This window comes from Megascapheus bottae, chromosome 21, assembly GCF_031878675.1.
Source record: "Megascapheus bottae isolate mThoBot1 chromosome 21, mThoBot2.hap1, whole genome shotgun sequence".
NCBI classification, from domain to species: Eukaryota; Metazoa; Chordata; class Mammalia; order Rodentia; family Geomyidae; genus Megascapheus; species Megascapheus bottae.
This window is the reverse complement of record NC_143529.1, coordinates 7,396,017-7,423,516: the sequence shown is the minus strand read 5'-3', so window position 1 is coordinate 7,423,516 and position 27,500 is coordinate 7,396,017. Positions and strand designations below refer to the sequence as shown.

At 38.9% G+C, this 27,500-nt stretch overlaps 1 protein-coding gene across 8 annotated transcripts in view; it reads right to left on the bottom strand.

Moving 5' to 3' along the window:
• Window positions 1-3,678: 3,678 nt before the first annotated feature.
• Ccdc150 (coiled-coil domain containing 150) overlaps window positions 3,679-27,500 on the bottom strand; it is a 57,969-nt gene continuing 34,147 nt past the window's right edge. For 3 of the 8 annotated variants that reach the window (XM_090354528.1, XM_090354525.1, XM_090354526.1), the window contains exons 14-25: window positions 25,765-25,872; window positions 20,510-20,638; window positions 18,290-18,459; window positions 15,771-15,864; window positions 14,841-15,010; window positions 12,968-13,094; window positions 11,054-11,248; window positions 10,584-10,652; window positions 10,334-10,495; window positions 6,359-6,445; window positions 4,461-4,580; window positions 3,679-4,032 (exon numbers count right to left, since the gene is read on the bottom strand). In XM_090354528.1, the coding sequence (XP_090210654.1) occupies window positions 3,910-4,032; window positions 4,461-4,580; window positions 6,359-6,445; window positions 10,334-10,495; window positions 10,584-10,652; window positions 11,054-11,248; window positions 12,968-13,094; window positions 14,841-15,010; window positions 15,771-15,864; window positions 18,290-18,459; window positions 20,510-20,638; window positions 25,765-25,872 (1,554 nt within the window). In that variant the 3' untranslated portion in view covers window positions 3,679-3,909. Of the gene's footprint in view, window positions 4,033-4,460; window positions 4,581-6,358; window positions 6,446-10,333; window positions 10,496-10,583; window positions 10,653-11,053; window positions 11,249-12,967; window positions 13,095-14,840; window positions 15,011-15,770; window positions 15,865-18,289; window positions 18,460-20,509; window positions 20,639-24,291; window positions 24,704-25,266; window positions 25,336-25,764; window positions 25,873-27,500 lie in introns of those variants that run through there. The other 5 variants (XM_090354530.1, XM_090354524.1, XM_090354529.1 and 2 more) reach the window with 4 other exon arrangements.

Here is a 27,500-nt window from a genome sequence, read left to right as displayed (position 1 = left end):
GAGATGGTATTAGATAGTTTTAAAATTGGCTCTTCCTTTTCTTACTGAAGGTGAATATTCCTTACTTCATGTGCTATCACACCTTGTCATTTGTCTTTTCACTTTATCTGTGGTACGTGTTGTTAAAGTAAAAATTCAGTATTGGAACATGTACAAATGTGTTTTAATTTTTTTCATTATGGCCAAGATGCAACTTCAAAATAAAGTTGAACTGTGAGCCAAGATGACTGAAGAAAAGCAAGCAGTACTTTCTAGCTTGTCTGCAGAGAGGAACTGGAGCAGCGAGCTTCCCACAGAGGTGGGTGGTTGAGGAAAGGCAGAGTGTAATATTGGACAGAGACTGGGAGATCTCCACAAACTCGGAGCTTTCAGCACAAAAAACATGCAAGTTTGATCAGTGCTGAGACCAGGGCACACCAGGGGAAGGGGCATGAGGGAGGGAGGATATGGCACCGAAACTGATGTAGAACAGAAGCAAGGCCTGAAGTGTGAGAGCTGGCAGCTGCACAGCATGGTGCTTGCCAGCCCCAGTGGCTCAAGCCTGTAATCCTACCTGCTCAGGAAATAAGATTTGAGGATGGCAGTTTGAAAGCTAGCCTGAGCAAGAAAGTCTGTGAGGTGTGTGTGTGTGCACGCACGCGCGCGCGCGCGCACGTGTGTGTGTGTGTGTGTGTGTGTGTGTGTGTGTGTGTGTGTGTGTGTGTTGTTGTTGTTGTTGTTCTGGGACTTGAACTCAAGGCCTGGGTGCTGTCCCTAAGTTTTTTTGGTTCAAGCCTACCACTATACCATTTGAACCATAGCTTTGCTTCCAGCTTTTGGGTAATTACTTGGAATCTTATGGCTTTTTCTGCCCAGTTCGGCTTCAAACCATGATCTTAAGATCTCAGTGCCCTGAGTAGCTAGGATTACAGGCAGGAGGCACCAGCTCCCAGGTTGAATTTTTATTTATTTATTTATTTTATTTATTTTGCTAGTCATGGGGACTGAACTCAGGGCCTAAGCACTGTCTTTGGGTTTTCTCAAGGCTAGAGCTCTACTACTTGAGCCACAGAACCACTTGCAGCTTTTTTCTATGTATGTGGTACCAAGGAATCAAACCTGGGTCTTCGTGTATGCTAGGCAAGCACTCTACCACTAGGCCAAATTCCCAGCCCCTGTTTATTTTTTGTCGGTTTTGGGACTTGAACTCAAGGCCTGGGTGCTGTCCTCTTTGTGCACAAGGCTAGCATTCTACCATTTGAGCCACAGCACCAATTCTGTTTTTTTGTTGTTTTTTGTTGTTTTTTTGAGTAGGTTTTGTGTTTTGGGGGGGTTTTGGAGATAAGAATTTCATGGACTTTTCTGCCCGAGCCGGTTTTAAATCCCAGCCTCATGAATAGCTAGGATTACAGGCATGAGTCCCTGGTTCCCAGCTTGAATTATTTTTTTTAACAATTAGTATATACTAATAAAAACGTTAAAAAATTGACTTGTATTTAAGAAACTAGGGAAGAGCCTAGAAATTTAACTGGAATTCTTAGTAAAATTCCATTAGAAAGCAAAGCAACACCAACTACCTCTAGACTGATGAAAAGAGTATCAAATGGGACTATTGAAGAGCAGAAGCCTAAGAGGTTCTAAAACTGAAAACAGGTACTGGGAAAGGAAGATGCTTCTAAAGAAATATGGATAGACTTTTGTGATTCTAAGAGGCAAAGTTTGAAGAATGTATAAGGGTGTTCTTGAAGCATATTTTTTTGACAGTCCTGGGGCTTGAACTCAGGGCCTGAGCACTGTCCTTGGGCTTTCTCAAGGCTAGAGCTCTACCACTTGAGCCACAGAATCACTTCCAGCTTTTTCTATGTATGTGGAACCAGGCAATCGAACCTGGGACTTGTGCATGCTAGGCAAGCACCTTTCCCACTAGGCCAAACTCCTGGTCCCTTGAAACATATTCTAAGAATAGTTATATGGGCCAGGCAATGGTGGCACATGCCTATAATCCTAGCTACTCAGGTGGCTGAAATCTGAGGATCATGGCTCAAAGCCAGCGCTAGCAGGAAAGTCCATGAGATTCTTATCTCCAAGTAACCACCAGAAAACCAGAAATGGAACTGTGGCTCAAAGTGGTAAAGAGCTATCACTGAGCAAAAGAGCTCAGGGACAGCATCTAGCTTCTGAGTTCAAGCCTCAAGACCAGCATACCCACACACATACAAACTATCCTTAGATGGACTTTTATACTGTCCTTACACAAAAAGGAGATTAATTTTATAATGAGGCCAGAAATCTCATTCTGTCTCTACAAAGAGGAGCCAAGTACTTAGTCATCAGCCAGTGTAGTATATGCCTGTATTCCCAGCAACGGAAGAGGCTGAAGCGGGAGGATGGAGAATTGGAGACAAGCACCAACTTTTGGCATCTCAAGAAGCAAAAGAAAATAGTTAGAAATTTCTTGGTGCACATCTGGATGTGAATGTCCCCCTTCATATCTATAGGAATATACACCACATGTATATTAATACAGACTATAGTACTGCAAGGTAAAATGAGGTGGAAACCCACATGGTTGTGTACAGGCCGACTGAGCCCGTTCCCTCAGTGGACTTCACTGAATAATCACCATTGCTTTGCAGCACTATCACTACTTTAGGATTCAGACAAATAGAACTTTATTCACTTCACTAAACATGCCTCTGAATGCTATGAAATGAATGACAGTCTCACCCACATAATCCTGCCACAGATGCCTCCCATATTGGCCTCTGAAGGTCTTCTTCTTTTTTTTTTTTTTTTTTGGTTGGTCGTGGGGCTTGAACTCTGGGCCTGGGTGCTGTCCCCAAGCTCTTCAGCTCAAGGCTAACACTCTACCACTTGAACTACAGTGCCATGTCTGGTTTTCTGGTGGCTAACTGAAGATAAAAGTCTCACTGGAGTTTCATGCCTGGGCTGGCTTTGAACTGTGATTCTCAGATCTCAGCCTCCTGAACAACTAGGATCACAGGTATGAGCAACCAGCGCCTAGCTAATTCTTGGATTCCATGTTACCCCAACTCCTATATGAGACCAATAGTCTTCTCTGCTCAGAGAAGACAAGGCCTGAACAACACGGTTCTCTCTTCCTATACAGCAAGCAAGAATCTTCAGTAATATTTGATATTCCTTCCAATATCATAACTGCTTATTTTTGGTCCTAATAGTGTCATAAGAAGCTATCATTACTTGGACATGTTAATGAAGCCAGTAATTTTATGTATGTTAAGGCAGGATTGCCTAACTCATCACAAAATACCTACCTGAAATAAAAAAATGAAGCTGAATTTATTGCTTACTGTAATGAGGAGAAGTTACACTGAACAAACTGTGGCTCCATGAGAACAGACTCATATATTTAATAAATGTCTTAATAACCAAGGGAGCTGTAAATACTATCTTTAGATGTGCTATTTATGAGTTGAGATATTACTATTAAAGATTCTCTGGTTAGTTACTCAGCATTGAAGTGTGAGTTTATAAGGTGGTGGCAGAGTTTCTATCATTTTTTCCCCTAGGGCATCCATTCCAAGAGCTTATATACTAGGTGTAAGATTAATTCATTTCACTAACAAAGTATATTGCTTAGTAGATTAAGTACCATAGTAAATTCTAAATGACAAAAATTTAATAGAAATAGGCAAATATTATTCCACCGCATTTCCTATTATACAACAAACTAATTTACATTTATTGGGTAGAAAATAGGGACAAGGACAAGAAGATGAGATAGTTCTGCAGTGATACAAAAGAGTTCATAAAGAATAAACTAAGGTCCAAAATCTCTAGCCCACATCAAAGCCTTCGTGCTGTTATGATGTAGAAACAGGCCAACTCTGGTTGCTGGCTGGTCCAACTGTGGAAGTGTAACAACACAGGATGAAGCTCCTTTGAAGGTCATTTCTTCCTCTCTGTCTCAGAATGATACTTCTTGGGCATGAGCCCGAGGTTCTGCTTAGTCTCCCATCGATGCAGAGCAGACTGGCTGGGCTCAGGGCTGTGCCTTTTGTCTTGCTCCTGCTGAAAACACACACGTGCACACCTACACTGAGGTAGGTCTGTCTGGTCAACACTAACAGTTATGCTTGGGACATGGATGGTAGTTTAAATCTAGATAGTTTGGAAAACCTACTAGAAATTTGCAAAAAATTTAGTTTATTGTTTCCATAGGAGTCATTTAGAGAAATGGAATGATTAGGGAGAGAGTAGCTGCATGGGGAGAGAACTGTGATCAGATATCACAGGAGCATGGGGCATGTTGGTGTACACATAACAGTCCCAGCACTGTGGAGACTGAGGGAGAATTTTGAGTTCATTTCCAGTTTAAGATTCCTAGCAGAACTCTGTCAGAACAAAAAACTTCCCCTAAATAAGTAAGTAAGTCAAGAGAAAAGAAAAAATATCTGAGGAGGAATCAATCAAATTTGTTAAAGACCAGGTGCCCTCACCTCCTCCAGCCATCTGTCATCCCGAGGCAGCCGTTGCAACCGGTTTTTAGACAGCTCAAGCTGTAAGCCATCAAATCTGCATTTAAACCAGCGGTGAGCTTCTTCCAGGTTGGCAGTTATCTGAGCAGAGAAACAGGTACAAAGAGTTTGTTTGTTTGTGGTACGTTAGTAGTTTGAGATACTTTTTAAGTAATAGAAGTCCTGTTTATAAGTACACTGAATAACTTATAAGATGGGAAAGTAGTCCTGAATGAAGGGGTACAGAATGCCTCCAGGCTTGCCACTTTTCACGCCCTTGTCAGTGTTTCCTGGATCTCTGCCCCCTTCCGGTATCCCATTCAGAACGGCTGCTCAGCAACTAGCAACGAGTGGAGTCAGGTACTCGGTCCTACAGAGCAGGAACACTATCCTGAGATCAGAAAATAGACTCTCTTATATACTGTCACTTATCTTTAACTGGTAAAGTATTTTCCAGGCCTGTTTGTACATTCTGATAACAGCTACAGTTCCTACTCTTGAAAAACAACTCAACTAAATCAAGCCAAACCAAACCAAACAAATCAACCATGCCAAACCTTCTCTCCAATCACTCTACTAGCAGAGGAAAGAAAGGTGTCTTAAATTGTTTTTCCATCACATTTCCTGTTGTATGATAAATATATGGGGTTCACTAAATCTTACCCTGAGTTATCTGACAGAGTAAAGCAATAGTAGGTATGACCCTACTGAGGTGTATTTTTTTTTTTTTTGCACCAGTCCTGGCTTGAACTCAGGGTTGGAACAGTGTCCTTGGGTTTTCTCAAGGCTAGATAGAGTTCTATCACTTGAGCCACAGTGCCACTTCTGGCTTTTTCTATGTATGTGGTACCAAGAAATCGAACCTGGGTCTTTGTACATAATAGGCAAGCATTCTTACCACTAGGCCAAGCTCTTGGCCCAAGAACCTACTGAGTTTTGCAGAATGGTCTCAAGAAAGTAAAGGTTAACTTTCCTTAAGTGCACATAGTGTCACAATTGGGATTAAAAATCAGGTTTTTCAGAAGCCATATTCTTTCTAATATACCATTCTATGCAAAGCTAATATATCATTATAATGCAAAGATGGCAGTTACCATAGAGAACAAATAATAAACTGATAGTAATATTACTATACTACCCTATGCTTAAGAATCTGTTTGAGTGTGTGTCTGTGTGTGGTCTAAGGGCTTAAACTCACGACCTAGATGCCATCCCCGAGCTTTTGTGCTTAAGGTTAGTGCACTACCACTTGAGCTATAGCTCTATTTCTGGACTTTTGGTGGTTAACTGGCTATAAGAGTGTCATGGCCTTTCCTGTCTAGACTGGCTTGAAACAACAACCCTTAAATTTTAGCCTCCTGAGAAGCTAGGATTACGATGTGAGTCATGATGCTCTGTTTTAATCTAGAAAACAAGAGATGGTTGGGATAGATCTATGACTTCAAATACCTTCTCTTACTGTAAAAGTCATGACTTCAACTTTAAAAAAATAGGCTATAATATAACCTCACATGTCAATTTAAGTTTAGAAGAGAGGAACATTTACAAATTAAATAGGGCAACGTCTATGCCATTAGTTTTTGTTTGAACCAAGAGTTTTCACTTTTTTTAGTTCATGTCAAATAACAATGCATCAGAATCCACAAATACAATGGGTCTTCTCTTCTACTTAGTAGTAGGGACTTCAGGTTTAATTAACATTTTAATATTCTATTATCTATCATCATGACACAGAACTTATTAAAAAATTACTCTTTATGATAGAGACTATACCTCAGAAGTCATTGGATCTTGCCTGTTACTCTCCTGACAGATTTGTTAAAAAAATTTACACTGACTTATGTGCCTAAAGACTTAGACAATAACCAGGTCTTGCTCACCTGTTCTGATTCCATGCTAGCTTCCTTCAATTTATTCTCTGTTGCCTCTTTACATTTTTTCAGGTGTCTGATAGTTTCTTCCAATTCCTGAAAATATGATACAGATTTTCAGAATAAAAAAGGGCTTCAATTTATAATATGGAAACCTGGTTGCTACCAAGATCTAAGATCAGCATGGTAGTTCATGCCTATAATATTAGGAGAAAATCATAGTTCAAGGCCAGTCTAGTTAAAAAGCAAGTTGGTGGCTCATAACTGTAATCCTAGCTACTTAGGAGGCTGAGATCTAAGGATCATGGTTCAAAGCCAGCCTGGGCATGAAAGTCCGTGATACTCTTATCTCCAAATAACTACCAGAAAATTGGAAGTAGTACTGTGGCTCAAGTGGTAGAGTGCTAGTCTTGAGCTCAAGAGTTCAAGGACAGTGCTCAGGCTCAGAGTTCAAGCCCCATGACTGACCCCCCCCCCATAAAAGAGAGTGAAACCCATACCAACCAACAGCTGAGAAGGATATTGTATACTTAGTTATGCAGAAAGTTTAAGAAGGAAAACTACAGTTCAGATTGACTTCAGTAAAAACACATGACCCCTAAACCCCTATTCACAAAGATAACTAAGGCAAAAAAAAGGGCAAATGGCTTGACTGGTAGAGCACCTGCCTACAGGTATAATGTCCCAAGTTCAAACCATCAGAAATGAAATCAAGACAAAATTTATCTTCTATTTAACTATATTCTACAACCACATATATGGTTACATATTTTGATTTTGATTTATGGGTTTGATGAAAGAGATGATTCACATTTTTTAGAAGTAAAAACTTTCAGGGGCTGGGAGCATAGCCTAGTGGTAGAGTGCTCACCTAGCATATACAAAGCCCTAGGTTCGATTCCTCTGTACCACATACTCAGAAAAAGCTGGAAGTGGTGCTGTAGCTCAAATGACAGAGCACTAGCCTTGAGAAAAAGTGTCCAAGGACAGTGCCCAAGCCCTGAGTTTAAGCCCTAGGACTGGAAAAAAAGAATTAGAAACTTCCATACTTGCTTCATTGAATTAGCTTACAAGTGATATATACCTTTTATTAGATTAGAAATAGTTAGAGGTATCAGGGGCTAGGAGTATACCCTAGTAGTAGAGTACTCACCTAGCATGAAGCCCAGGGTTATATTCCTTAGTATTACATGCACAGAAAAAGCTGGAAGTGGTTTTGTGGCTCACGTGGTAGAGCACTAGATTTGAGAAAGCTTAAAGACAGTGACCAGGTCCTGAGTTCAAGCCCCAGGAGTGGCAAAAAAAATGGAACAGACTAGAAGGTGCAGTAATGACCCTACAAACTGACAGTCATCTGAGTTTGACAAAGCAGTAAACAAGTATATGTTTAGGAAAAAAGATTATCTCCTTAAAAATGGTGCCAGTAAAACTGGATTTCACATGCAAAAGATGGAAAATGGGTCCCCATCCCTTCCCTTGTATTAATGCCAATTCAAAGTCAAAGACTTCAATGACCCCAAACTTTAAAACTGCTAAAGGAAAGTGTAGGGAAAACAGTAGAAATCATGGCATAGAGAGGAACTTCTTGAATGAGAATCGACAAATGGAATTGTATGATACAAAGCTTCTGTACAACAAAGGATATAGTTATTAAGTTAATAAGACAGCCTACAGAAGGGGAAATATTTGATAGCTATATGTATGATAAGAGTCTAATCACCAGAATATGCAAGGAACTGAAAAAGTCTTGAACCCTCAAAGAATCAACAACTCAATTAATTAATGGTCAAAAGTGCTAAAAGGATGGCTAATCCCTAGCCATAAAGGAAATGTAAATCAGAACATCATAGAGATTCCATCTCATTCCAGGCAGTATGGCCATTATCAAGAAGACCAACATTTCTGGGTGAGGATGTGGGGCAAAAGAAACTCTAATAGACAGTGGGAATGAAAAGTGAGCAAGAATGATGCAAGTCAGGGTGTAGATTCATCAAAAAACTAAAAACAGAACCACCTTATGATCTCGTAATACCCTCTTGAGCATTTATTCAAAAGACTGCAAGGCAAGATTTAATAGGAATTTGCATATCCATGTTCATTCATAAATTATTTGCAACAGTCAAGCTGAACTATCCAGATTCCCTACAACTGATCAATGGATCACAGAGATTTTCTGTGTGTGTACAATGGAATTTTATTTATCCACCAGGAAGAATAATATGATGTCATTTCCAGAAAAATGAATGGACTGGGAAAATACTTACACTGAATAAAGGTTAGGTTTAGAAAGACAAAGAGTACATATGTGGCAGTTAGACCTAAAACATAAACATATATAAAAACACATTACAGGGTCATATATAAAATGAAGTGACTAAAGTATAGTATATGCAGGGATGAGTTTAGTTTCCATGGTATAACTACTGTGAATAATTAACACCTTAACAAAATGGATACCAATTCAAGGCATGTAAGAGTCAGGGGGTAGGGTTGGATAAAGAGAGGATGAACATAGTCATAATACTTAATGTGCATACATGAAGATGAAACGACGAAACTTGAGGAAACTGGTAGGCTTGGGATAGATCGGGGAGAATAATGGAGGGGGTGTCACTGATGCATTGTACACAAAGATTGACATATTACATTAAAATCCCTTTGTACAACTAAAGATAAAATTAAAAATAAAGAAAATAAAATAGTAGTGATGATTCTATGGTACACGATTTTAATATATCATCAAGTATCACCTAAAGGAATGATGACAACTCATCTTTTATGTAAGAAATAATGATTATTTAGATACAATCTTTCTGGTAAGTGCTAATTATTACTGACATTCAAGAGTGTTCTAAAAGACTTCAATAGTGGAAGCATTGTATGAATTCTTTGATAGTGTTGAATATGCTTTGAAATGTTTCCTGGAGTAGGGATTTCTATTAGTAGGATATAGGACTCAAGGCAAAGTAGATCATAGTTTTAAGCAAGTTGGATAGTCTTTTAATTCAAGACCAAACAGGTGTCAACTTCTAAGATGAATTAGATAATCACTTCTAAAGGGAAGTAAATTGTACCTTAAGGACCCCAGGTTGGTGGCAGTGATGCTTATTGTAGTAATTTGAGTCTCTTGACCATGTTATGGTATGGAATAATGAAAATATTATTATACTCAATTCTAAGACACAAAAGAAAAAGACACGAAAGAAAGAAATGGCTCAGATTCTATAACAGCAAGTATGTTTGCCCTACAGGGACAGACCAAGAGGAATATAGTTCCTATAAGACTTTATTCAGAAATAAGACTTCTGAAACCCAGTTCAGAAATCTTATCAAGTGGGATGTTAGAGATGTAGCTTCTTTAAAAATGAGCTTTTTTAAAAAAAATTGAGAACAAAACCCCAAGCTACTGGCTTGTTCCTATTTAGTATCATTTATTACAGCTTGAACACGAAATATCCCCCCAGGTTTATGTGTTGAACACTAGGTTTCAAACTGGTGGTGTTATTTTGGAAAGGAACTTTACAGAGATCCAGCCTCACTGGAAGAAGTAGGCCCCTAGAGACATGATTGTGAAGAATAGACTTGGTTCCCAGTCCCCTTCCATTTGTGCTTCCTGTTTGCCATGAGGTGCACAGGATCCTCGTCCTCATGCTTCCTTTCACAGAGACTGTACCATACTCTTCTACTATGCCATGACCTTCGCTTCACCATGTCACAACAGAGCCCAAAACCATACACTGAAATCCTAAGTGAAAATTCGTTATTCTTCCTTTACACTGTTTATGTCAGGTATTTGTCACAACAAGGAGAAACGTTACATAACATATCATCCTAAGAACTTGGCCAAGATGGACTACTTAGAAATCTGTGTTTTCTTCTACAAAAACCCTCTAAAAATATCTAGGGGCAAAGAATCAACTTCTGGGTTTAGGCACATGCCACTGCTGATGACTTTTTAGAGAGGGATGCTGAGGTGCCTTTTACCTGGCATCGGTTTTCTAGTTCCTGCCTCATTTTCCGCTCTGCTGCTAGTCGCAGCTCTTGCTGTTTATTCCGTGCTGAGGTTTCATATTGGCTCTTGGCTAACAGCTGCATCTCTTTCTGCAGAGTAGTCATTTCAGACACAAATCTCTGGATACTCAGTGACTGTCAGAGAATGGGAAGGCATTTGTGAATTTGTGTAAGCTTAAAATTAAGCAAATGGTGAACAGAAGAATTTGTGGAAATCAACTACCTGTTCATAGTTTTTTTTCTGGTATTGATCCTTAATTATCTCCATTTGCCTCAATTCTGTTTCTATTTGCTGAAAGCAAGTGTAGAAGTAACAAAAGATGGTTAGTGTGCAAACTGTTGTTTATTTACCTATCGGAAGCCAGACAGAATCCCATTGAGACTCAAAGTGATGAGTTATCAATCACTAGGTTCTAATTTCCTATCCAGCCCAGAAGAGCAAAGTCAAATATAACCATGGCAGAAGGGACAGACTAGAAGCCAGAATTTGACACTAGCATCTCCTGAGGAGCTCCCATTTATACAGTAGCATCTCCTGTGAGACAGAGATAAGGAACTTCCCATGTAGCTCTGTAGATCCCAGAGAATGTATGCTGTTCTGAGGGCCCTGAACCTCTCCTCCCCAGATTCCCACTGCCTGGGTCCTCATAGCCCAGTAAGGAAGTGAGAGGAGGCGCGGGGTTTCTCACACACCTTCATTCTCTCTACATTCTGAGCATTATTTGCCTTTGCGGACAAATGGAGCTTTATTTGGGCCTTTTGATTCTTAAGTTTCTCCTTATTACTGTTCATTACTTTTTCCAGCTCTGTAAGTTTCTGCCGCAGATCTCGGTTTGTCCGGGATACTTCCACTGATCTGAAATTGGCTTCATCAAGTGCTTTCTTTAACTAGAACACAAAGGGAAAACAATAGAAAAATTTTCTCTAATAAGAAAAGTTTTAGTTTTCTCCTTGTTGTCTTTGGATTATCTATCTATCATCTATCTATCTATCTATGTATCTATCTATCTATCTATCTATCTATCACATATATGTCTATCTGTCTGTTTGGGGGGCAGTACTGAGATTTGAATTTGGCCTTGTGCTTGATAAACAAGGACTTTGCAAACTGAGCCAGGCCCCCATCCAAGTTTGCTTTTTTAGGTTTTATCTATAGATAATAGCGTCTGGGATTTTTGGCTGGAACTGGCCTGAACTGAGATCTACCTATCTCTCATGCTGGGACCATAAGCATATATCACCAAGCCTAGCTTAATTTTGAAATGAGGTCTTGCTAACTTTTTGCCCTGGCTGACGTTGAACTGTAGTCTTCTTCATCTGTCTCCCAAGTATTGGGAGTTACAATTATGGACCCTGTGCCTGTCTGGATCAGATTTTTAAAAAAATGAGAGTAAAATGACACAATAAATAATGCTGCTTTGAACAGACGAAACAACACAAAGTGATTTGCATAAGTTTTAATATTAAAGAACCAAGTATTTCTTAGAATAGATAAATGATGCAAATATATATTTGTCATGTGCACTTTAAGAGAGCACAACTTTGAAATAAGGCAGACCTGAGTTCCCAACTCAGCTTTATCACTTACTTGCCAAGTAAGCTGGGCTAACTAACTTCCTCACGTCTCAGACACATCAGCTATAAAATATGTATATAACCTACTTCATAAGATACACATTAAGAGGCAAATGAAAATATGCAGAAAGAACATAGAGCCTGATACACATAATTTCTCAGTGATTATTATCAAGTTATAAGCTTTTCTCTTGCTTTCTGTTACTTGCAATCTCATATGTTGAAAAAATAAATTGAGAAAATAAAAGAAAATAAACTATTTGGTGGCTTATACGAAGATTTGCCAGTTGTTGACTATTATTGGATGTATTTTTATAGTTTTGCCTTATGTTTTTAAGGAATTTATATATTTGTTTCATGGAAAAATAAAATGATAATTACAGACTTCCCCTTCCTTTTCATGTTCCTTTAAATCAATGTCTCTTGGACTTTATAAAAGAAGCAGCAGCTGAGAAGGGGGAAGTTATGAAGGGATTATTCTGAAGGACTGTAATGCTTAACACAACAAGAATATACTTGAGTCTCTCGGTACCTTTCTACCTGAAAGTCCTTCCTCTCCTTATACACTGACTTTCTATCACTGTCTTCTTCCACCACAATTGACCTGGTATTAGGTATTCCACTGTTTTATCAATCATAGACTTGTCTGAAACTACATTAGGGAAGCCCTTACAACCATAGTTATTTACTTTGTACTTTAACCAACAAGCTACCATGGCATTTCAGAAATGCATATATATTTTAATACATATTATCTTTAATATAGTCTCTTTCTTCTTCCTTCTTACATTTTATGTATTTTATACTTTACAATTCATCGTATTAGCCTATATCTTATTAGTTGAACTTGATTTGTATGGTATCTGTCAATGGTAATTAATAAATACAACAAGTTTGGTCAGAAACGGCTATCTTATCAACAGAGTTTTATAAACAGCATAGAGATGGGGGTAGTGGGGGATGGGACAGAAGAGGCAAAGAAAACTCAGCCATTCTTAGCTCCTCTCTCATTATCCAGTGCAGGAGTCCTACCTCAGCAAGCTCCCGCTGTGCTGCCTTCTTTGCAGTTTCTCTCTCGGTCTGGAACTGCTTTCTTAGAGCTTCTATGCGTTCAGCATGCAATTCTGCTTCCATTTTGGATTCCTCAACCATCCGTTCTCTATTTTGAAGAAGACATGATAAACCAGCTTTTGAAATTGCCTTAGGTCAAACTTGGAAGGGAGAGTGTTCCTTCCCTCTGAAATGTAATGGGATGTTCAAGTTATAACCCACTTTCTCTACACATCTCCCATGGTAACTAGTCCACTCCAACACAACAATTCTTAATCTTTGTAGAAATGAATTCTAGTCTGTAAATCTCTAAGTCAACAAATTCCATTATAAAGCCAATAATGTCTAAAATACAGTCTCACGAATTTGCTCTGTTTCCTGAAATTTTATATATATATATATATATATATATATATATAAAACTGTGTACAATCTGTATGATTTCATAGATCTCAAGTGAAGCGTGATTCATACTATAAGCATGATTCATAATATAAACTATTAGAACCAGTAACATAAAGGTAAATTCTGAAATAAATGCTTTAAGGAGACTTCTGAGTTTCATATCTCAGCTTTTCCTGTACTAGACTTTTTTTTTAGCAGTAGGAGGAGGGATGATATTTTATGGTCAGGTAAAGAATTTTCAATGTTCAAAAGGACTTATGAGCCACCCAAGTATAACTAGCAAAGCTGGCAGTGGAAAGTTTTTAAACAATTCAGCCAACCACTTGTTTTAAGCAGCACTAAAAAGTCCTGAGGCAGTTAACATTTCAACAGAATGTACAATTGGCACAGATTACATACATGAAAAATACTGTGTATTATCTTATCACTTGATCCTTTATCAACATGAGTACTCACTGAAAAGAATTCAGATCTATATGAACAATACATGACCCTTAGGTATAAATATTCATGAAATTGTATTTAGCTAGACCCACCACAAAGATTACTTGAATATGATGGATTTTATCTAACTAATCTCAGATTAAAATAGAAAATAATTACCAGATGCTAGTAGAGCATGCCTACAATCCCAACTACTCAGGGGTGGATCAGAACACTTGGAGATTAAAATTGGAGGCGAGGCCTGGTTAAAAGTTTACAAGCTCCTTTTTCAATGGATGGCTGGCATATTGATATGATATTGGGATTTATCTGCCATCCCAGATATATACAAATCATACAAATCACACTTACTTTTTTTTTTTTTTACTGGTCCTGGGGCTTGAACTCATGGCCTGGGTTCTGTCCCTAAACCTCTTTGTGTTCAAAGCTAGTACTCTAACACCTGTTACACAGTGCCACTTTTGGCTTTTTCTGAATAGTTTATTCGAGATGAGTTTCATGGACTTTCCTGATCGGGCTGGCTTTGAACAATGATCCTCAGATCTCAGCCCTCTTTGTAGCCAGGATTACAGGTGTGAGCCACCAAATCATAGTTTTATTTCTATTATTAGTCCTATTACTATTGCTATTACATAGCATGGTTTTGCATCATATTATATAATAATAATGTTTTACTATGTAGCCCAGGCTAGCCCTAAACAATCCTCCTACCTGCACCTACCAAGTGCTCACTATCTCATACCTGGCTCAATTCATCCGGTAAAGGATGCATCACGTTTGGCAGAAAAATGTGAATGTCCCTTCCTATCAAAATCCTTTAAATTTTGTTTTAACTTTTTCTGAAATGGAGAGCTGCCTCGGCAGCTGACCATCAGCTGTGCTGGCTTCTCATGGTTCCGCTGGGAGATCAAGCTCAAGTAGGAGAAAACCATTTTAGTGGCCATTTGAGTGAGCTCGACTTATTCCTTCAGAGGCTCTTCCTCAGTGTCATGGTGACTGCCCTTACCTGAAGGATTCCAAGTTCTTCCTCTCAAGTTCCTTGGTTTCCAGTTTTTCTTGAACCTCATCTAACTTAGTTTGTAGATGACTATTTGTCTGGAGTGCTTGCTCCAGGCTCATGGCCAGCTTTCTGTTGTCTTCTCTAGATATATCTAGAGATTTTTGAAGAGGTTCCATCTGAAAGAGAAAAGAGTGTTTTTAATTTTACAGTAACAGATGCAAGAAGTATATAACACTGACATTTACTTCTCACACTTTATCTTCAAATATCGCTGAGACAATTAGAACCAGACAAAAGGTTATAGGTACCTGGGAAATATATTTAAGAATTCATTACAGATATCATTTAGGAGACTCTTTGAAGGCAATAAGAAGAGTATGCTCCACAGGCAAACAGGGAGCTTGGAGAAATAGAGCCAGTTTCATCCTAACTAAAAAAATATATATAACTAAGTTCCTTGTCCTGATTCTTTTACCATCAAGTCTCATTCTCTATTGGACATATAAAATCAGGATCTGTTCTTGCATATTCTTACTAATCAAATATCCATGTATATTTGATGTGAATGTAGATGTATAGACTCCCACCATCTGTGTGCACATGCATGTATGTCTCTTGACTCAGAATGGGATCATTCGAGCTACTTCTGAAAATTATCTTCCAAGTGTTTTGATTTTGGAAATATTTGTGCACTAATAAATGAAAAGAACGTGGACCACATAAAACAAAGAGAATTATCGATAATTATGTTCATGGTTTGACAATAAGTGATTCACTGCAAGTCATTTTTTATTTAGAAATAGCTCATAGCCTGACATTCAGACTTTAATGGATAAAAAATTCACTTGACTCTTCAAATTCAGTTTTCTAAAATAATAATTCCCTAAATAAAATGTAACCAATCAACATTATGATCAATAAACACCTGGCTTCTACCTCACTGCTGTGCTCAGCTTCCACAACAAGTATCCTGGCCTGCCACTGGTCCACTTCGGCCTCCAGCTTCTGAACCCTGTGTTGATTCAAAGCTCTGCAATAGAAAGCACAAGAGGAATGGCTATAAGAAAGAAATATCTAGGAATGACATCATTTGAGAATTTCAGAATACTCTTCCAAGAAGACAACAAGAATTTTCTACAGTAACCATGAATGCTCAAAATACCTGAATTGGTAGATGACAACAAGTACAGCCTCGTTTTCAGGTACACAAACTTAAGTTCCTAAAGAAATAACTGTCTTATCTATGATTCAATTTAGCTTAATACATTAGGCTATCAGTAAATGTTTCTAATAAGTTATAGACTGCCAGTGTCACATTCTATGTATAAATGGTAAGAAAAATCACTTCTGTAAGGACGGGTTTGCTGTTGGGACTTTTGCTTCTATATACAATAGCTACTTAGACATTTACTTTGAAAAGTAAACAATATGTATTATTACTCCTTAACATTTTAAAATTCAAAATATGTAAAAACAGAGGTAAGTAAAATAATGGAACAGAATTTGCTTATTTTATTTTATTTTATTTTTTTCGTGCATCATGTGGCTTGAACTCTGGGCCTGTGTGGTCTCTGACCTCTTCAGTGTAAGGCTACCACCCTGGGCCTGGGTGTTCTCCTTGAGTTCTTTAGCTCAAGGCTACCGCCCTACCCCCTTGAGCCACAGCCCCACTCCCTGTTTTCTAGTGATTAATTGGAGATAGGAGTCTGTGTTGCCTGGCTGGCTTTGAACCATGTTCCTCAGAGCTCAGCCTCTTGAGTAGCTAGGATTACAGGCATGAGCCACCATGCCTTGCTTATTATATAATTCAGGCAATTTGTACTAATACACACACACTATATTTTAGAGGTTCTATTCATCTCAGATCATGGTTTAAGCTAAAAGGGAAAATTCATGAAATTTTTGAAATATTCAAAGGAGTTTATTTACAAAATATAGCAAGAAATAGTTCTCAGAATGATTGGCCTAAATAATTATTCATCTTGAATAGAATAATAATAGATTAATAATTAAGCCAAGTGTTGGTTACTCAGGAGGCTGAGACCTGAGGATTATTGTTTGAAGACAGCTGCAAGAAAGTCCATGAGACTCCTATCTCCAATATAGTACTAAAAATGCTGGAAGTGGATCTATGGCTCAAGTAGTAGAATGTTAGCCTTGAGCAAAAAAAATTCAGGGACAGCATTCAGGCCATGAAGGCCGGTACAGGAAAACAAATAAAAAAATAACTCAGACTATTGTTGTTTTTGTAATACATACTCTCACCTCAAGCAATCCACCCTCTCTGTTTTTGTTCTCTTTATTGGTAGTACTAGGGATCTTTACTTAGGGCCTTGTGTTTGTTAGGCAAACATTCTGCCATTTAAGGTATACCCTTGGTCCTCTTTTGCTCTGGTTGTTTCTGTGATAGGTTCTCATAGGTTTATGCCCAGAGAATCTTGGGTATAAACCCAATTTCCTCCACATGCTTCCTGTGCAGCGGGGATGACACACATGCTACAGCATTTGTTTTTTTTATCAGTTGAGGTGAGGTCCTGTGACCTTTCTGTGAAACTTTTCATAGAATCATAGGCCTTCTTAATCTCTCTCTCCTTAATGGAGAGGGCCACAGGTGAGAGTCACTATGTCCACCATTTTTTTTCTGGAAGGGTCTCTGCTTTTCTCTGGTAAACCTTGACTGTGATCTTCTAATCTTTATCTCCTAAGGAGCTAGAATGACAGTCACACACCACTGTGCCTGGTTTGTTTTTGAGATAGGAATAGATAGATAGGCTAGATAACCTTGCCAGGCTAATCTTGGATGAAATCCTCTTGTCTCCTAAGTAGCTGGAGATTATAGATACGTGCCACTATGCCTGGTCTCCCACTTTTCCTGTCCCTGGACAATCCTGGTGGTGTTAGAAATCAAATCCAGGGTCTCCTGTATGAACTTGAAGGTTTAGTTTTTTAAAATATTACCCATTTCTCAGTTTTAAAAAAGTTTCATTTATGTGGTACTAAGGAATCAAACCCAGGGAGGGCCTCATACATGCTAGGCAAGCATTCTACCAGTAAGTCACAGTCTCAGCCCAGGTATATTCTTCTTCATCCCACTATAAAATAGGGAAATTTTGAATTTTGACAAATCGTCTGTGATTACAGATTTCCTCTAATATGCTAGCTTTAACCACCATTTAGTAGTTTTTTAGAAAGGAAGTGACATAAAAGTGACTCCAGGCCTGGGAGTTTGGCCTAGTGGTTAAAGTGCTTGCCTAGCATGCATGAAGACCCGGGTTCGATTCCTCGGTACCACATACATAGAAAAAAGCTGGAAGTGGTGCTGAGGCTCAAGTGGTAGAGCTCTAGCCTTGAGAAAGTCCAAGGATAGTGCTCAGGCCCTGAGCTCAAGCCCAAGACTGGCAAAAAAAAAAAAGTGACTCTATTTTCTCATTGGACAGAAAAATAGTCACAGGTACCTTTCCTTCTTGAGGCCTGCGATCTCGGAATCCCGCCGCCCCAGTTCTATCTGGACTTTCTCCAGAGCTCCTTGCATCTTACTGTGAGAAGCCAACACATTTTCCAGCATGATGGTGACTTTGCAGTTATCTTCTTTAGCCTCTGCCAACTGCCGCTGAAAGTTTCCCACCTGAAACAAAGTGAAACACATCCAAGTTCTTCCATGCTTTTTTGCTGCTCTTTCCTGGGTTTCCCTACTCCTGAGAAAGAGTGTGGAAAGCTGTTGCAGTAGAAAGAGAGATAATGACAATTTTTCTTAGGCCTGAGATTCTGTGGAAAATGTGACAGCCTCCCAACTAAGTCACTACATCACACATATATCTGGAAGCCCTGGGGCTAACAATTGCTGGGTTCAGATGTTACTCCTGACTGGTGTGTTCTGCTGACTTCCTGAAAGTATCCAAAGATTAATAATCATAATTTTAAAAAAAGAGGCTAGAGAACTTGGGAGCTTTTGAAGAAGGTTGAAACTCATGCCTTCTTCAAAGGAGCCAAAGTTAGCATTGACTATCAAGAAATTGGGGATACAGGCAGATGAATTGATACAGAAAGTGTGATTTATAAAGAACAGACATTCTTCACCCATGAAACAATGAGATGCTGTCATTTGCAGCAATATGGATGTAATAGTACACTGTATTATATAGAAAGATGGGACGGATCATGGTTTGAAGCCAGCCTGGGCAAAAAGCAAAGCTCACACCTCAATGAACAAGCCGCACATGGTGGTCCTCATCTGTAACCTAAGCTACAAGGTAGGTATATGTAGGAAGACTGCAGTCCACATTTGACCTAGCAAGAAGCATATGACACAAGTGTAAAAAATAACTAAAATAAGTGGTATAGTGCTTTCCTAGCAAATGTGAAGTCCTCAGTTCAAACTTCAGTAGTATCAGAAAGAAAAAGACAATATTGCATGTTCTCACTTCTATGGAGGCAAAGGAGTTTATTTCATGGGTGTAGAGCAGTGGCTGCCCAAGCCTGGGAAGAGGGGAGTGGATAGACAGGGGGTGGTTGTAGGGCAGGTTGCTGATGGATAGGATCATTGCAGATTGTATAAATAAGCTGAAATGTCGTATAATACTCAATACACATGCAAAAATCACAATGTACCCTTTGAAAACAAGTGCAATTCAAAGTTTGGGGTGTGACTTCCGTTCTCACTGAGTACACATCAAAGAAGTATGAAGCCATCCCTGGAGTCACCTTTTAAAATATTTTTTCTATACCAAAATCTTAGCCTTAGGCTCCTGTCTTTTAAAAAAGCAAATTAATGGAGGTGGCACTGTGACTCAAGGGGTAGGGCAGTGGCCTTAAGCTGAAGAGCTCAGGGACAGTGCCCAGGTCCCCAGAGCTCAAGTTCTACAACCGACAAAAAAAAAAAGAAAGAAAAGAAAAAAGCAAACTAAGATATTTAACTCTTTTAAATCCTTTCCCAGATTGCTCTGCTTCAAGCATTCCTATAATCTACCCTTAACTCAAGTTTGTTTACTTTAGAATATTGTTGCCTTGGTAACTCAGAATCAAATAAAAATTCAAATAAACAATAACAATAACAAAGGAAGTGTGAAGGAGAAATCATTATAATAGTTACATCACAACTAACAAAACAGAAATATGAAGGCAAACTGGGTTGCACATGCCAACAAACCCATCCCGAGGCTATCGTAGGAATGAGATAGAATGACTGACAAGTTAAGACAGCCTGAACTTCCAAACTAGACTGTGGTAAAAGCCAAAACAAAACCAACCAACCAACCAGTCAACTAACTAATCAACCAATCAATAACCCACAGAATTCTGAATGGTAGTATTACCAGGGTCAGATGGGTTTTAATTTTTATATGTAATTTTCCAAAAGAAAAAAAATTAATATAAAGTTTTTCTTTGTCCTTCTTGAATACTTGTTTGTTAAACACGTAATTTGAAATAGGATGTAAAAATCAATGTTAAAAAATTATTTAATAAACCTTTTTTCCTTTGGTTCATTTAAGGCAACAAAAAAAGAAGAAAATGAAAAAAAAAAACCTACCCCAAACATTGGGAGTTATATGATGCGATCTTTAGGGGAAGTATTTAAAAACCATTCTAGAGAAGAAACCCTCTGACTCGCCCTCACTCTTTTTATAAGAAGTTAAGGAACCTGGCTGTGGCCATCTTCAGAAACAAGGGTGACTTGCCTTTTGGTTTTCCCTGTCTTCCAAAGCTTCCAGGTCCCCTTTCAACTTCTGACTTTCCTTCAAGGCAGCATCACGGCTCTTCATTGCTTGTAACAGATCCTCATCACTTTTTTCAAGAAGTAACTTCATCTTGGGTATGGAAAAAGAAACAACTCATTACTTTCTAAAACATAGGAAAACTGGAGTATATAATAAGATAGCAATTTAGAAACTACACTTAAGATCAGTGAAATATTTATGCACTACTCTTCAGTGAATTCTACCTTTATTAGCTGATTAGTCCTTTGAAGAAAACTACCAAGTAACAAAAAAATACTTGTCAATAAAAAATAGGCAAATCTAATACTTCTATCAATTTCCATTAAAACAGGATGCAATAAGACAGTTGACAGGTAAGATGGGGGAGAAACATTCTGGAACTAAATTGCTTCCTTTTGAATGAATGAACTGAAAGAATAAAAGGCAAAATAAAAACCTATGTTTATAAATCAGTACTACAGCAGAATAAATTCTTTTTATTTTTGCTACTGTCCTATCCCTTGAGCCACAGCCCCACTTCCTGTTTTCTAGTGGTTAATTGGAGATAAGAGTCTCATGTTCTTTAGTGCCTGGGCTGGCTTTGAACCGAGATGCTCAGATCTCAGCCTCCTGAGTAGCTAGGATTACAAGCATGCCCAGCTCAGCAGAATAAATTCTAATTAGAAATATCAGAACTTTATACCCTTGAAGCACTTTTAGTAGATCTACACAATCATTTGAAATAATCACATTACATAAACTACTCCTTTTCTCATAAACTTTCATCTTAAAATAATTATAGGCTCACAGAATCTTATAAAAATAGCACAAAGAATCTCCTGTAGTACAACATCAAAACCAAGAAACTGAAATTAGTATGTGATTTAATTACCTAGATTACAGAGTTCATTCAGATTTCACTGTTTTTCAGATCTTTCATCACGTGTGTGTGTGTGTGTGTGTGTGTGTGTGTGTGTGTGTGTGTGTGCATACACAGAGAGCTGTGCAAGTCCACCCCACATTCCCACATCCTGCAGGGTCAGGATGAAGAACCCCCCCTCCCTCACTCCCTCTACTCTTTGTAACCTCTGAAGGTGCTTCCCTCTGAAATTCACACATCCCCTGGTAATCTCTAATCTGTTTCCTATGGCTACAGTTCTGTCCTGTCAAAATAGGTTAAATGTTTTAGTGACAATTTTTTTGTGGGTCACAAGGCTTGAATTGAACTCTTGGCTTGGGTGCTGTTCCTGAGCTCTTCAGCTCAAGGCTACCACTCTACCCCTGGGCCTGGGCATTGTCTCTGAGCTGTTACTGTCCTACCCTTGAGCCAAGCCTCACTTCCCGTTTTCTAGAGGTTAATTCTCAGGTCCTTTTGTGCTGGGCTGGTGTTGAACCTTGACCCTCAGCCTCCTGAGTAGCTAGGATTACAGGTGTGAGCCACCATGTCTGGTTTAGTGACAAATTTTAAGGGATAATACACTCATTTCTATATCCTTTTCCTAACTGACAGATATATAACTGACATACAATAAACTACAAATGCATAAAGGGTTCAGTGAGATGAATTCTCACATTTAAATCTATATATATCAAGTCCTTGAAACCACTGTAAAAATGGTGAACATTACTATTTTTTTTTTTGCCAGTCATGGGCTTGAGCTCAGGGCCTGAGCACTGTCCTTGGACTTTCTCAAGGCTAGAGCTCTACCACTTGAGCCTCAGCACCACTTCCGGCTTTTTTCTATGTATGTGGTACCGAGGAATCGAACCCGGGTCTTCATGCATGCTAGGCAAGCACTTTAACCACTAGGCCAAACTCCCGGCCCTGAACATTACTATTATTCACAATTTATTCCATCCATTCAGTTTCCTTCCCCAAAAGCACCTTTTCCAGGCATGGCGCTCATGCCTACAATCTCCTCTACTTCATCTCTGCTACAGTTGGATGATTAGATAAAAAGTTGGTGAAACTTGCACCTTAACCAAAAAAAAAAAAAAAAAAAAAAAGCTGGGCATAGTGGCATCCCACCTACCCAGGAAGCACCCACAGGAGGATTTCAGTCCATGCCAGCCTGGGCATATTTGGAAAAAACAAGGCAGAAAAGGCTGACAGTGAGGCTTCAGTGGCAGTGCCTGCCTAGCACACCCAAGACAATGAGTTCAAAGCCCTAGTACTACTAAAAATAAATGTTGCAAATTTATTATGATTTATTTTAGGGATGTCCTACACATATAGAAGTAAATTCATATATATATATTCTTTATTTACCTTTTATTAGCACACAAAATAGTAAAATACTACATACTTTTCTGAATTTTGATTGCTTAAGTCTAATAACACACTTCTCTTAAATTTCTATTCACCGGTCTCTTTCTGAGAGGTTTTTTTTTGGAAGTCTTTTACTGACAGTCTTTTGCTATTAAGCAAAAAGACTTTCAGAAAGTATCAATGTAATTTATTATAGCTGCAGGTAAAAATCCTAAAAGTATAGTCATGAGATGACAAATCTTGCCAAATTGCTCTCTATAGGAAATTGTTTCATTTTACAACAGCCAGCAGCCACAAAGTATGTCTTTTCCCCACATCTTCCTCAATGTATTTATACTTCTTTAGTTTGCAATATTTAAGTGGTTTTTTTCCTTGTTAATTATGAGGCTTGAACTCTGGTACCTGAGTGCTGTCCCTGAGCATTTAAGCTCAAGGCTAGTGCTCTCCCACTTTGAGCCACAGCACTACTTCTAGCAGGCAGAATTTAAAATACTTCAAGCATGTAAAATTAGCACTGTAGGTGGTGGAGATCATGAGATTCAGACAATCTGAGCAAAATAAGAAGTTCATGAGATTCTACCTCAACCAATGGCTGGGCACAAGGCACATGCCTGTTGTCCCAGCTTACTTGAGGGAACACACCATAGAATCCTGTACCTGTCATCCCACTCTGGGAATAGAGAAACACACGAAGGAGGATCACAGTCAGATTGGTCTAGGTATAAAGGGAGACCTATCCGGAAAACAATGCAAAAAGTGGCTGGAGGTGTGGCTCAAATAGTAGAGTGCCTTATAAGCATGTGGTTCTGAATTCAAACCCAAGAATCACCCAGAACGAACAAAAGCTTCAGCTTTTGCTATAAGGATCCAAGAGGGCAAATTAAGTCAACGCACAGGTTTTGAAAATCTCAATTTTGTTCTAAAAAAGTATACACTGGGAACCGGAAGTGTAGCCTAGTGGTAGAGTGCTTGTCTAGCGTTCACAAAACCCTGGGTTCAATTCCTTGGGACCACATACTCAGAAAAAGTTGGACATGGTGCTGTGGTTCAAGTGGTAGAGTGCTAGCCTTGAAAAAGCTCAAGGACAGTGCCCAGGCCCTAAGTTCGAGCCCTAGACTGGCAAAAAATAATATAATGGAATGGAAAGGTATACAGGAAGGCTTTCACAGAAAGCATCTAAGTAGCAGTGTAGTTCAGAAGACAACTATGAAGACTATGAAGTAGCAGTGTAGTTCAGAAGACAAATGTGAAGATTAGGCATTTTCAAGTTTTTATAAAACTGAAGAAAATTTAAAAAGTTTACTATTAAGCCAATTCTTTTAGAAAATTATGTGATAACCACAATGATAATGCCAATGTCTATCATTACCTTTTCTCATTTGTGAAGTAGCAAATACCCTTGGTATTTGTATCTTTGAGTATTATCTTTATAGATTATTATTATATACTTCACTCTTAAGGTTGAAGAAAGGTAACATTTGTGTTTTTTACTTACCGAATCAGATTTTAAAAAATTTGGTATCTCATCAGTGACTAAAGGTCTTGAGGCAAGAATGTCTATTTTGCCTTCTAGTCTCCCCTCCATAGTTTTAATAGCATTCAAGAGAGTCTTGAGAGAGATCCTAGAGTCTCCAATCTCCTGAGCCATTCTCACAGAAGGCAGGTTAGGTGCAAAAGTCACATGGCGTGTGGTGTTTGCAGTAACACTGGGTAAACCAACTGCTGGTGCCCTTTCCTTTCCATTACTTAGGTAAGGCCTGGCGCTTTCCAAGGACTTTGAAGATGCAGGCCTCTCTGGAGATTTCCTTTTTCTTGGAGGCATCACCAATTCAAACAGTTAGATCAACTAAACCTACAGTTAGTTTTCAAGGAAGACCCAATTTAATAGGGGAAATCTCAGAATTTCCTTTAAGAAGCCACAAATAAATGTGTATATATATGTAATATATGTATATATATATTATATATATATATATTGAAAGTGTATTTCTTTGTTTTGAGAACAAAGAGGTCAACTGTTAAGTGCAACTTAGGTAAGATACAGGCCTTACAGCCGGTTTCCTGTGGGAGAACATCGCTGCGAGTCCTTTACAACTCTGTGACCTCAGCCCTCGTCTGAGTGCTGGCAGTTGTTCAGAACTCTGAGTTCTTCAAGTTCCACTGGAAGACAATATGCCTGTACCTTGGTTACTAGGGTATATACACACAACTCCATAGACATAGGGGTTGCCTATGCTTGTGCTTCAGATTTTTTAATTACCTATACAGAAATTTAAAAAATTTGGATTGCCTATATGGAAAATTTGTAATCAGTGAAATGAAGCATTTTTTTTCCCTGTAAGACATTTCTGGGTTAAGCCCTTCACTGAGTCTTTCATATATTTTGCTTGTTTAACGCTTGTCTATCTGTTGAAAGGGTATGTGACCTGTGTAAGTTTCAGCTCCAACAGCCACCAAGCTGACAAGCCACTAAGAGCTCTTTCAGGAGAGCTTCTCTCTGTTGCAGGCCTACATTGTTGACATTGAGCTCTGAGTCAGCCTCTAATTAAGAAAACACAAACATGTGTTCCTTATATCTACAAAAGCTTTTAAGTCTCAAACCAAAAACCACTTCTGCTTTGAAAGCACTGTGTGCTTTTAATCTTAAAAATGCTCCTATCTGTAAGTGCTTATTAAAGCCACCTATTTTTGAAAGGCATATCTTTCTATTCCATAGCAAAATACATGACCATTCCTAAATATCCAGTTGAATGTTTGCTTCAGGCATCTCTATGAATTCCTTTTTCAGCTTAGCAGAATTTTGTACATGGTAGGTACTTTAAAACTGTATGATGAAGTAAGAGAGATGATGTTCAACAATCCAGGACAATATGGTTAAGGAAGGAAGGAAGGCATCAAGCAGTTCTTTAAAACAAAACAGCAGAACAGCAATCTGATAGCAATATTCTTTTGTAAATATTAATCACACCTGAGCGTATTTGGTCTCTAGAGTCCTATTCAATGTGCGGAGATGGTTATTCTGTAAACTGGTTTCAGTAAAAGAATGTAGTTGTTCTTCAAGCTGTTTAACCTTTACCTAGAGGGAAAACAGAAAACACAATGAGCCTCATATATGTCTACGTGTGGGAAGGAGATGTCATTGAAGTTTGTAAAAAAATCATAGAGAACCTTTGCAACCCCCTCCAAAACAATCCAAAATTTTCTAACTTTGCAGCTAAAAATAGTCTAAAGCTATTTATTTATTTATTTTTTTGTGGAACTCAGGCTAGAATCCAGGGCCTTTCCCCAAGCACGCTAACAGTTGAGCTCCTAGCCCTTCTGTGGTTTTATTTCTGAACTTACATTTTCTTGCTTCCTCCTTTTGAGTAGCTACTAATTTAGTTCTGATGCTCTTGTTTTGGTGGTACAGGAATTCGAGTTCTACATTCATTAGGCAGGTGCTCTACCACTTGAGCAGCTGCCCGTTTGTTTCCTGGGCTGTCCTGGATGCTGATCCTAATTTATGATTCCTGACTAGCAGGAATGACAGGTGTCTGCCACCATATTTAGTTCATTTAGTGAGATGGAATCTTGCTATGTGACTAGATGGAAGCAATGTCTTGATCTTACCTCCTAAGCAGCTTAGATTGCAGGCATGCTCTATCATGCCCACTTTCCTCTCCCTTTTCATTCAGTATTAGGAGTTGAATATACAGCCTTGCAACTTGCCAGGCAGAGGCTCTACCACCTGAGCCATACCAAGCCCACTGTTTGGTTTCTGATGGTTATGAAGAATCCTTATGGACATGATTAGTCCATATATATAAGTGAGATTTAAAGGTTAATGCATTTCAATTTCAAATGAATTGTGCTACCTGGTATTACAAAAAATTTAAAAAAATAGAATTAGAATAACATGTTAAAGGAGACTTGTGCTTTGCTCTCAATTAGGAAAGTTGAATAAGTGGAATTTTTGTGTTTTAAAAGTGATGACTATATTTTTTCTTTAAAGAAATTTATTTTGTGTGACAAACAAAATCATTTATACTTTTAAATCTGCATTTTCTATGTTTTCTTCTTATCTGTAGAAAACAACATCACTGAACCTATCCCCAAACCAGGAACACTTTCATTCAAAAAACAAATGTTTTGACATCGGCGGAAGATGGCGGCGGTTCAATGTGAGTCATTCTGAGTTCCCGCCAAGATACAAATTCTGGCAGCATAGGGGATAGTTCTTTAAGAAAAATTGATCCTAAGTAAGCTTTAGCTCCACAGAGATCTCAGTCAGAGAGGAAAAAGGCAGAATACCTGCTTGAGAAGATAGCTTGGTGCCCCGCCAGCCACAGAGCAAACAGCGCTTCACGGCAGCATAGACCCGCCGGCTGCAGACAGAGCCACACAGAGCCTGCGCGAGCCCAGAGCTGACACCCGGCCATGCACGGACCTGCCAGCTTCACGGAACCGGAGAATCCAGCACCTCTGAGGAGAAGTTTCCACTTCTGCTTGCTGAACGGCATTGGGAGGGAGCCCCTCCCCCACAAGCTGAGAGCAGCGCCATCTTGACTGCTGGCAAAGACCTGGCCAAAGCAATTGGAGCCTGAGAGGTGATGCTGGAAACACCATCTTTCTAACTGGCAAAGGATTTCCCAGAGATCCCTTAGCCAGAAATCCAGCCACACCGCTGCTGAAGTCCATCCCCTGTGCCAGCCACAGACCTGGCAA